General features: G+C 45.1%; 1 protein-coding gene across 1 annotated transcript in view; it reads right to left on the reverse strand.

Moving 5' to 3' along the window:
- BFSP1 (beaded filament structural protein 1, filensin) overlaps positions 1-11,830 on the reverse strand; it is a 36,379-nt gene that overhangs the window by 20,996 nt on the left and 3,553 nt on the right. Inside the window, exon 2 of the mRNA XM_012640438.1 lies at positions 9,408-9,468. Coding sequence (XP_012495892.1) covers positions 9,408-9,468 — 61 coding nt within the window. The remainder of the gene's footprint in view (positions 1-9,407; positions 9,469-11,830) is intronic.

Consider the following 11,830-nt stretch of genomic DNA (forward strand, 5'->3'; position numbering starts at 1 on the left):
TAGTCCCAGCTACTTGGGAGGCTGAGGCAGTAGGATTGCTTGAGCCCAGGAGTCTGAGGTTGCTGTGAGCTAGGCTGATGCCACGGCACTCACTCTAGCCAGGGCAACAAAGTGAGACTCTGTCTCAAAAAAAAAAAATTAATTCTCTAGCCTAAAAAATCAATAGTACCAGAGCTGAGAAACCTTAATCTAGAAAGATCAGAGATAGGGTATATTTACATACCAAGTAACCTTAACATTTAAATAACATCTATATTTGTTCTAAATCTCATCATCAGTGAGTTGAGTTTCTGTAATAAGACTAAAACAAAGAATAATTTTCCCTTAATACCGAACTCTATATTTTAACAGTTTTCTCCCAAGGATTGCCAACATTTACCTTGAGATGATGTATCTTTAATAGAAGAATGCGTTTTTTAGAATGACTGTTTTTGTGAATTGCATTTGCTCCTTTAAAGTTGGAAATGACATTTATCACAAAAGATTGAATTTTCTCACCAAGCTTTCCGATAATTCACTGACTTTCTTCTCGTTAATCTTGTTTGGATTAACCAAATAGATATAAAAGAACTGTTCACGCTCTTAATAAGATCGTGCTGCGATGTCTGGGCTTGACTTAAATACTTCAGCAGGTTCAGTGTGATATTGCAGATGAGCATTACTCTCCCAAGACACCTCTGCCATGCACACCTGCCAATACCTGAGGCCTTGGGAAGTGACTTGTTAATGACTCGTTAGTAAGAATGATGAATATTAGCAATGGGCTCTCATTAATAAAGGTGGGTACAGGCCGGCGCGGTGGCTCACGCCTGTAATCCTAGCACTCTGGGAGGCCAAGGCGGGAGGATTGCTTGAGCTCAGGAGTTCGAGACCAGCCTGAGCAAGAATGAGACCCCATCTCTACCAAAAAGAAAGGAAATAAATAAATAAATAAATAAATAAAGTGGATACATAGTTTGGTTGGAGTATTTAAGAAGACACTCTCTACACTTGGATGAACAGAGTTAAGATAGTCACCATACGTGGATTGGCCAAGATATTTTTAAGACATTTCCTGCCCTTGCACTACTAGGGTTTAAGTTTCAGCAAGACCTTTGGACTGTATTCTTAATAAAGGCACTTGGTTCCTTAATTGTTCTTGTAAAAGACCACCAGTGTGGGAAGATTTCTCATTGTCTGATGCTGACAATGATTAAGAACATTGAAAGTCTGACTCCACTGTAGTATCTGCCTTGAGTGAGCTTTCCATGCAAATTGTTGACTCAGCGCCTAAGACACCAGAGAGCTGGGACTTCATGGAGCCTACAGAGCAGGTTGTGTGGACTTTTGGGGCCTGCATCAGAGTAAATGTTTATTTAATAAATCTCTCTCGGTGTGAATTCAGTCTAAAACTTCAGCAAGATTGTACAGGAGTGACTAACCCTCACCCAACTCAAACTTCTGAAGCTATTTTATCTTGAGAATTTACCCTTAACTTGAGAGAACTTACCAAGAACGTGAGAGTTGTACAAGATCAAATTGGTCAACTTGCAACTGTTAAGAATGTATCTTAAAACATTCCTTTTTGTACAAGTTTATGCAAGTAAAAATTACACGATTTATTCTCATTTTGCATTGTCCAAGCTTCAGGCATAAATTTAAATTTTCTGGTAGCCACGTTAAATGAAATAAAAAGAAACAGGTAAAATTAATTTTAATAATATATTTTATTTCATCCAATATACCCAAAATATTACCATTTCATTATGTAATCAGTATTTTAAAAAGTTGTTAATGAGGTATCTTTCATTCTTTTTTTCAGACGAGCTTTTCGAAACCTGGTGTGAATTCTTCACTCACAGCACATACGATTCAAACTCCCCATATTCCAGCTGCTCCACAGCCGCATGGGGCTGGCGGCCCTGTGCCATACGACGGCTCTGTAGGATCAATTTTAGGCACAATGGAACAGCTCATTCTTCCTCAGTGCCCCTCCAGGTTTCTGCTCCAGCCTTTCTATGCTCAAATTTCCAGTTACCAAATCCTTCCCTCTGAAAACTCTGAAACCCTTTCTTTGGGCACCAGGGTTGCCTACGCTGGGTGGCCAGGTAAGGAAACCTCAGACAGAAAGGGAAAGACACCAACATCTAGAGTCAGTCCTCGCCCATGGCCCCCTGACACTCTCCTGCCTGTTTTCTCTCAGCTCCACCTGCTTCCTGCCCTGGGCACTGGCCCCCTGCCACCTTCAATAAGGCTGTCCTTTAGTTGTAGCAAGAGCTTGTGGGAAAATAGCTCCCTTTAAGAAACCCACACATTGTCTAAAGTTTTTTGTTTTAAATGAGAAGTAGAAGAATGAACCAAATTACAAAAAGGGACACATTTTTCCAGATCCAGGGCTCTGAACTGTCTGAACTATACCCACGGGAAATCTAACTGTAGTTATTTAGCTTATTCACATGATTAATTAATTAGTCGCTGACCTTTAATGAGCTCTGCCTTCAGAAGGTTACCATTCTGGGTCCTTAACGATGGGTCCTCATATCTTGTGTCCCAGACAGTTAGGAAGAGTTTAATAAAAAAAAAAAAAACTCAGTAGTAGTGTTTCTTCTTCCAGAACACGCATGCCCTGGGAGATCAGGCCTGTACTGATGCACTTCTGCAAATCAAGGCATTCCTACCCAGGGAAAGTGGGCAGACCCCTTGGAGATCCTGGTTTTTCTGGCTTTCTCAATTACCCAAACTTATCACAAGACCCTGGTGAAGCCCTTTCGTGAGAGAAACGGTAAAGAAAGGAAAGCTTGGGTCTTTCCAGCAATAGGCAAAGGTTGAGGAAACAAAAAGATCTTGAGTTATTTACAAAATACAGAAAAACAGCCAGGCCCTCAGGAAGGACAGAGGCCAGGGCTGTCAGAGAAACCTAAGTAGCAGGAGTTAATGAACTGTCCTCATTAGGACCCAGCTCCGAATGAATTGATCTCTACACCTCTCCCTCAGGAGTCACATTTCTGAGAGAGAGTAGTGATTGGCCAGCATGGGTCACATGATCATCATCTTGCTTGACCACGTGATGGGAAGGAAAATCGAAGGGTGCTGGGATGTGGGATCCCCACTCCTTCAGAGGCAGTGGTTCATGTGGACTGATTCTCGGCCCTGGGGATGGGGCCTCCAGCTCACGGAGGCATCTGGGCCAGAGGTGAGGCAGTGTTGGGGGAAGACCTTGAGCCAGACCCTCTGCATGTTTTTCTGCCTTCCCTCTGCCCCTCTTAAGACTCCTAAGGATGGGTGGTGGGGTGGAGGATTCTCAATCATCTTAATTTTTACCAAAAATTCATCCACAATTGATCCACAAAACTGAAGAGATGGAAATAGGGTTTCAAGGATCCTTGTGTTATTACTTATAAAGGGATCAAACACAGAATTTTAGAAATAGAAGGGACACTAAAGGTCATTGGTCCCCAAAGTTTTTTTTCTTTGAGACAGGATCTCTCTCTGTTGCTCAGGGCTAGAGTGCAGTGGCGTCATCATAGCTCACTAGAGCCCCAAACTCCTGGGCTCAAGTGATCCTCCTGCCTCAGCCTCCCCAGTATCTGGGACTACAGGTGCACACCACCACACTTGGCTAATTTTTTAATTTTTTATAGAGAAGGGGTCTCACTCAGGCTGGTCTCAAACTCCTGGCCTCAAGCGATCCTCCTGCCTCGGCCTCTCAAATTGCTAGGATTACAGGTGTGAGCCACCCGCACCCAGCCCTCAGACTTTTTTAAACCACAGGTACCATCCTTCAAACAAAGTAGCCCATAGAAGCCAATATATATAGAAGCAAAGCAGGGATGCTTTAATATATAGAAGCAAAGCAGAGATGCTCTTCTTAAAGGACAAACACGGGCCATGGGCACTCCACTCCATCCAGAAACCCTCTTCCCTCAAAGGCCCTTCAAGCGACTCCATGCAACATGAGGGCTCTGCAGCTCAAAGACAGTCTACCTCTACAGACGGGAGGCTGAGGCCAGACTGATCCAATGGGTCATTTATCGAGTAGATGGAAGCTAGTGGAAGATAATGGGATTAGAATCTGTCATGGGCTTCTCTATACTAGTCAAAAGCTCAATGCTGAGTCCTGGTCCCATCCTCGGGGTGCCAGCCATTCTTTCCCACCTCCCTCTTAGGATCATGCCAAAACCACCACCCCTGGGTCCCATCAGTCAAGTCTTTAAAACTGCTCATGGTGATAATAAAAGGCCAGTCAATACTTGTCCTTAACATAGGGATTAACCAGATGCTTCTGCAAATATACTGTCTTGCTTTGAAGAGCATCACCTGACAAACTTTCCCCAAAACCCCCAAAGGTGAGTAGGTGCCACTGGAATGTGCGGTTGCTGATACATTGAGGAAAATTTGTTTTGAAAGTGTTTTCTTTTGTTTGCACCAGAACTCAGAAATGTGTAGACGCTTGTATTTTTATTATGCTTTGGATGCTGTCAGCTGAATTTTCAAAAGCTTCACCAGCAGAAGCATGTAGATTTTTCTGAATTGAGACTCTACGTCAATAGTCTAATTTTAGAAAACATTCCAACCCTGATAATGTGTATGTTCTAGATCGAGACCCGTGATTCTCAAAGTGTGGTCCCGGACCACACCACCTGGGAACTGATTAGAATTGCAAATACTCCAGCGCATCACAGACCCACAGGATTAGAATTTCTAGGGCTCGGGCCCAGGAATCTGGGTTTTAACACACCCTCCAGGTGACAATGATACACATTGAAGTTTCAGGACCACCGGTCTAGGCTACTGACAGCCATTTTTAAGAAAGGGACTGGAGAAACAGAGTTCAACACACCCTTGAAATTCAGCCTTGCCAACTTATTTACAGGGATTCTAGAAACTGCATTAAAAACTCAACTGTTAAATAATGGATATTCAAGTTCATAAAGATTTCTACTTAGCTAGGATTTAATTAAAAACACTTTTCCTCAACTCTGGATGTCAAAAGCCTTTCCAAGCACATTAAGGCCACTCTTCTTACAGGTGTTAACACTGGCCTGGAGGAGGCCGCCAAGCAAGTTCTGTGTGTCTCCACCCTCTCTCTTTCCTCTGCCTCAGTTTCCTCAGCTCTCCTTCCCTTTGCATTCTTCCTTGTTCTTCCCCTGCCCTTTTTCTTTCCTCGAGCCTCTCCACCCTCAGCCTCCTCCTAAACTCTTCCTTCCCAATTTCCTCTCCTTCTCTTTTCTGGAAGTGCATTTCCAGGCTCTGGGGAATTCTTGGGCATATGAAGGCATAGTCCTGAAGGTAGCAGCTTCATGTCCCCATGCTTTCATGCCTAAACTCCCTGGCCTCTTGCTGTTTTCTACAGATGAGTTTAGGAGACACATGAATGACATGGAAAAGCACATATGTCAGCCTTTAAATATTTTTTAATTGTTTTTCAGTGAAAGCATTTGACTAGAACCCACATCATTTTAAAATTTGGGGGATTTTAAAGAAAAAAGGAGAGCTAAACATTCAAGTCTACTCCTTATAGTTTCCTTACGATAAGCAAAGTCAGGCATTATTGGGGACTATAACCTCATAGGTACATGTTTAGTGACCATGAGTTCTAGAGGTCAGCCAAACCCGAATCTTTCAAAGTCATCTGGAATTCTTACTACATCAAAAGGCTGAAAATTTGAATAACTTTGGCCACGGTATGTAAGCAGTATGCTGAGGAATTTAGTTCACTTCCAAGTGCATAGCAAAGAGAGGCTGGCTTTAGCTTACTGGCGATAAAAACACAGGAGCTCTGTTCTGGAGCTTTAATTACATGGGCAGCAGGAACTGATGCGTGGCAGTTTTGTGAAAGCAGCAGCAATCAGCCCTTTCATGTTCATTATGATATTTTCCAAGCAGATTCAAAGTCCAGGTCACTGATTTCCCGTGGCTACACTGAGGGATGAATCCCTTGCACAAGTGAGGCCAAAGTAAATGGACACTGAGATTGAACTGACAGCCAAAACCTTGTTTACCTGAGACATCCAAAGACTTGTCCACCAAAATCACTGACCTGACCAGCCAACACGATGTGGACTTTAGCCTCTTTCTTCTCATCTGATGATCTCAACGGACAGAGAACAAGAAGGTGCAATGTTCACCTGGCCACCCCCTTGAGGGGCTGTCTGAGTTCTCCACAAGTGGACTCCGTGGCAAAGATTGGCTACCTGTCATTTATTTGGGAGGCGATCCCAGGAACCACAGGTAGAGGAGGGGAAGTGACCCAGGCAAGGGAACAAAGCCAATAAAGGTGTGTTAAAGAGAGGTTACCATTGTGGGCAATGGGCTCAGTCCTGCTGAGCTGGGGACGCCCTGAGGGACTGTATGGAACCCATCTCTGAACTGTTGCCATGAGGGTGGGGCAGCTGGGAAACTTACCCACCTACTCTTTTCCGTCAGCAGCTGAGGGTTGCTCCTGGGGTGTTAACGCCCAGCACTTTGGGACTGTCCACATGTTCCCACAGCCAGAGAGATGCAGGAAGCCATCAGAACATTCAGCGTGGCCCAGGTGATATGGATGGGGCACCAACACCAAGGGCTCCGCGGCAGCTTTAACTGAGAGCGCTCTGGGTTCGTGTCTGTGCTCTAAGCCACACAGCTTCCCTGACAGTTCTTACGAGGTAGAGAATGAGCCACCAACACAAGACACTGACTCCTGTCTACACTAACCACGGCTGAGCTGTGGGGCTCTGAAGTCATTTAACCTCACCAAGGGTGAGTTTCCACTGGCAAAGAGAAAGGGTTGGACTGGGTCATGTCTAAGGTTAAGGCCTGCTCTGCCCATAACCAAGAGACTGCTCCAAGGCTCCCACCAGCCAGCGCAGGGCCCTCCCCAACTTCCTGCACCTGCACGCTGCGTCATGATCTCTGCTATGTCCACGTGCCACCTGTACTCTTATTCACTCTGTATTTTCCTTTAAATTGACTCATTTTTACTTAGATTTATTTGAAAAGGAAATTTTAACGTCACCTGCTATAAATAAAAGGTAATCATAAAAAATTCACAACTACAAAATATTGCTTCTCCAAGCACCAGCTAAAATCATCTCCCATTCTGCCAGGCTTTTGCACCCTACACCCTGCAGAAAACCACACTGGCCTGGTGTATGACGGAGCACTCGAGGTACCACTTGATGTGGTCTGTCGCATCAAGTGCTCTCAAATAATTTCCGTGGCCATGAATCAAACGCCACCATGTGACGGGCAGGTCATATACACTATTACATCATTTAATTCGCACTAGGTGCACAGACAGACTTCCATTGCGATGGGTGGGGACTACTATTGTGCCCATTTCACAGATGAAGAAGCCGAGGCTTACAAGATGAGGCAATTCACACACAGTCTCACAGGTACTCAATACAGCATGAGGATCCTACTAACAGGCCACACTCCTCTTTTGGACTGCACAGCTTACTTGTGGACAGAAGTGTCTTACCCTGGACCCAGGGAACAGTCACACCGATTCCCTGTGCTGGCCTCACCCGTGTTCTTGGTAGCATCTTTCCCTAGAACTTTCCCATAATATTCATCCTGATGGGACTGATACTTCAAATGTCCACACTCCGTGTCACAATATGCATGAAGGTGGTAGATCTGCGTTCTCTGGGTGGTAAATGGTGAGATGGTTTTTCCTTATTTTTCATTACCTGCATTGCCTTATTTTTCTACTGAGAATATGTATTGCTTTTGTAATAAGAAAAAAAAAACAACAGAAGGTTTGGGCTTGTTTTTAAATCCACTGTCATTTTCCATCAAGAATAAAAAGAAGGACCCCATTTTTGGGAGGAATGCCCAAGATGGCACTGCATGAGTGACAACCTTAGAAGTAAGTCACGAGAAAGCCCTGCCTGCAGTGAGGACAAATACTCACAAAGCAACACGTGTTGGTGCTCGGAAGGGGGCTTGGGAGGGCCTGGACTGGCACCTAAGTGAAGGGTGTTAGGTACCTATGTCCCAGAAGACAGTGGTCTGTGGACAAGACAGTGGCCCCATCTGGCAGCCTGGGATTGCCAACAGACTTAAGAATGGGGATGAGCTGCAGATGTCAGCAGAACAGCTGGGCAATGTTGGGCGAATAAGGCCCAACTCCCAGCCCAGACTTTCAACAGCCTTGGGGCTGTCACTCCCCAGGAGAACCACCGAGCCTGCGTCTTTAGGGCTTTCCTACAACACATGCTCACCACCATCTTTGCGTTTATATCTGGGGTGCTCATAAGTGATCCTTGTTGGCCTGAGACAGTCCCAGTTTACAGCAACTAACCTGCACAACTACTGACAGCACTCCTGCTCACACAAGCGTCCTGGTTTAGACAACACATTATATGCTCACACAGAGAAGGGACCCCATAGACAGGTAACGTAGACAAAGCAAAATTCCATTTCCCTAGATTTTAGTTCTGATTTTCCCACCAATTAGCAGAATAATCCTAGACAACAGAGGCTGGACAAAGCCATTCTAACCCTGTCTAAAGTGGTTGCTTGGAGTTCCATGTGGAGAAGGATCCAAAGGCACATCTGGGTACAGCAGGGAAGAGTTTGCTGCTTCATCAGTGATTATGATGAGGTTATAAGCACGGAAGAGGGCGGGCATGGCAGCCCATGTACCCTCAGTAAGCAACCCTTCAACCACATGGTCTCCCCAGCTCCTTCCACTCTGACATTTGAGCACAGAAATAATCAGAAAAGGACAATGCTTGAAGCTATTTGCCATCCCTGGTTTTGTCCAAGCCTTGTTGGACAGGATTATTTGGTAGTGGAGTTCTCCCGGCTAAAGTACAAAATCCAATCAGTTAGGAGGAGGATGGAGAAACCCAAGAGCGAAGTCACCCTGCAAAGAATAACTCCACACAACCCCTGCAGGAAGGTCTCCAAAAAGAAGCTAAGAATCCCTGGTATGCCCCATGTGGCTACTTTTCATGCTATGAGAAGAGGGAGCTTGAGGGCAAATGGAAATTACTTCCTCTGTTTTCCTGAGACTTTTCCTGTGGAGCAGCAATCTCAAGACTCTTAGCCAACAGGATAGAGGTATCACTGCATCCAAACAAGCACTGCCCAAAGCAAGTTCCTTCCTAAGTTTGCTGTTTGGGATACGCAAACAGTAAACCAGCAGCTTGTCATTTTAATGTTGGCATGTTTTGCTAGCCTAGCATAACCGACAAGCTTCATGATCTACATTTCAGTCGTTAGATTGTGTATCTTGGGGTAGAGGAGTGTGTGTAGGGGTGTGTGAGTGGATACACAAAGACTCAGTTGAAATTAAGAATCAAGAAAGAGAGTGACTGCAAAAGAAGTCAGTGAATCCTCAAATAACAGAGAGGAGGCACGTGAAACAATCGCTTCTGCCATTCGGTTCCACACCGAATCAAGCTACCAAAAACCCAAGGATGTGCTCAGCTCACCTTGTTAAGCCGTTCAAGCATTTCTTTTAGCAGCAGTTGACATTCACACTCATTTTCATACCTGCAAATTGGACATATAAGCAAGAGTTGGGCGGCTTCCGTGATTTTATATGCGTGGATCACACAATCAGCTCTAAATTCGATCTGAGTACTACACACTCTGCTTTAAGGAGAGGTTCTTAATGTTAAAGTAGTAGCTAAGGCTGCATTTCCTAACCCACTGCCTCCCAATCCTTTTCACACTGTGGCTCACACGGAAAGTGGGAATATTTGCACAGTGCGTAGTGGAGCGTGGTGCAACAGGGAGTAGTCAGTGGAACACAAGTCTCCTAGCCTAGAGGCTCAAAGCCCCAACCCTAGCCCCTCCTGCCCGGCCACCCTAAGGATGAGGGAAGTATATCTTGGCAGATCTGTAACCCAAGTGCAGCACCGAGCCTGGGAGGCCACCCTACACAACCTACAACAGACACCATTAACCTGACCTCATTTGGATTCCCTATACTATTTTGTTGACATGTGCATCATGTCAATTTTTCTAGATAATGTCATTTAATCCTCACAACACCCTGGAAGAGAGCAGTCATTATTATTACTGTGTGAAAGACAAGGACATTGAGGCTGAGAAACTTGCCCAAGGCCATAGGTAGATGCTACCACACTTCGCCCTCATCCCAGTGGCATCACTCCTGCACAGCGAAGGCCTCTCCTGGTCTGGTGGGCAGGGTATGCTGGATGTGCCAGAGAGTCAGGGCCTCTGGAAGCTGCCCTCAACCTCTGAGGGAGGTGGCCTGGTACATAAATACCCCAGCTCCCTCCTCCTCCACTGGGATAACTGAGGCTACTCTACACCCAACAGGTTGAGCCCCAGTTGTCCACGATGACAATGATGGTCATTTCTTGGATGAAATCATCGGTAACTTCCTTGATAATGCCTTCCCTTCCTGTCTCACTTCCTCACTCCCCTACTGATGCTCCCTGTGGTCACCCCCCAAAGAAGATACTTGCCCTCAAATCCCTATCTCGGGCTTGGCTTCAGAAGGACTCCCAACTAAGAGAGGAGAGGAGTCCGGACTCAGATTTGAGTCTGACACCAAAAACTGTGCATAGATAACCACACCACACTGCCTGGGGAGAGCAGGGAAAGCCCCACTTCAAACATTGACAAGATTAATAAAGCAATAAAGCAACAGATACTAGGAGCAGGTGTATTTTTTCCCTAGTCAATTTCTTCCTGGACTTCTAGAGAAAATAATAAGGTTGGAAGAAGCAGAGAGACCCCAGAAATCATTCTGGTCAGTGAGGGATCCCCCCTGGGGGAATCTAACCCCTACATAAAAGAAGAAGACCCCTTCCTGAATGACTCCTCCCCCCATTCCCTGTAAGCCGCCCCTCAATATCCATTCTCTCCTTCTTCCAGGAGTTATAGTCCTTGCTCTTTGGTGGGCACAGGGCTGCCTAGAAGGGAAACTACGTTTCCAAGGCTTCCTTGCAGCTAGTGTGGCCATGGGACTAAGTCCTGGCCAGTGGGATGGAAGCATAGGTCTGTGGCAACTTTCAGAGATCTTCAGTAAGCCATGGAGCAGGTGACTTTGCCCCTTCATCTGCTTCCCTTCCTCCATCTTATGGCCTGAAGCACGGATGCTGCCCTCTTGAAGGCCACGCAGAACCTTCTGGGTCTCAAATACTGCACAACATCATAGTAAACTGCTCACCCAGACCATATACAAGAGAGAAACCAACTTCCATCTTGGATAAGCCAATGGCACTTTTTCCTTTCATTCATAATGTTGTGAAATTGTCACCACCAACCATCTCCATAACTCCTCATCTTGCAAAACTGAAACTCTGTCCCCATTAAACACTAACTCCCCATTCACCCCTCTCCCAGTCCCTAGCAACCACCATTCTTTCTGTCTCTATGAATTTGACTACTCTAACTGCCTCATATAAGTAGAATCATACAGTTTTTGTCTTTTTGTTACTGGCCTATTTCACTTAGCATAATGTCCTCAAGGCTCATCCATGTTGTAGCATATGTCACAATATCCCTCCTTTTTAAGGCTGAATAATATTCTATTGCATGTACAGACCACATTTTGTTTATCCATCCATCTGTCAATGGACCCTTGCGTTGCTTCCACATTTTGGCTATTGTGAATGATGCTGCTATGAACATAAGTGTAGAAATATCTCTTTGAGATCCTGCTATCAATTCTTTGGGCCATATACCCAGGAGTGGAATTGCTGCATCATATGGTAATTGTATTTTTAATTTTTCGAGGAACTGCCATACCATTTTGCACAATGGTTACACCATTTTACAGTCCCATCAACAGTGCTCAAGGGTTCTAATTTCTCCACATCCTTGCAAACACTTGTTATGTTCTGGTTTTTTTTGGGGGGGGGTTTTTTTTTTTTTTTTT

The sequence above is a fragment of the Propithecus coquereli genome, unplaced genomic scaffold (genome assembly GCF_000956105.1).
Source record: "Propithecus coquereli isolate 6110/MARCELLA unplaced genomic scaffold, Pcoq_1.0 Scaffold153, whole genome shotgun sequence".
In the NCBI taxonomy this organism is placed as follows: Eukaryota; Metazoa; Chordata; class Mammalia; order Primates; family Indriidae; genus Propithecus; species Propithecus coquereli.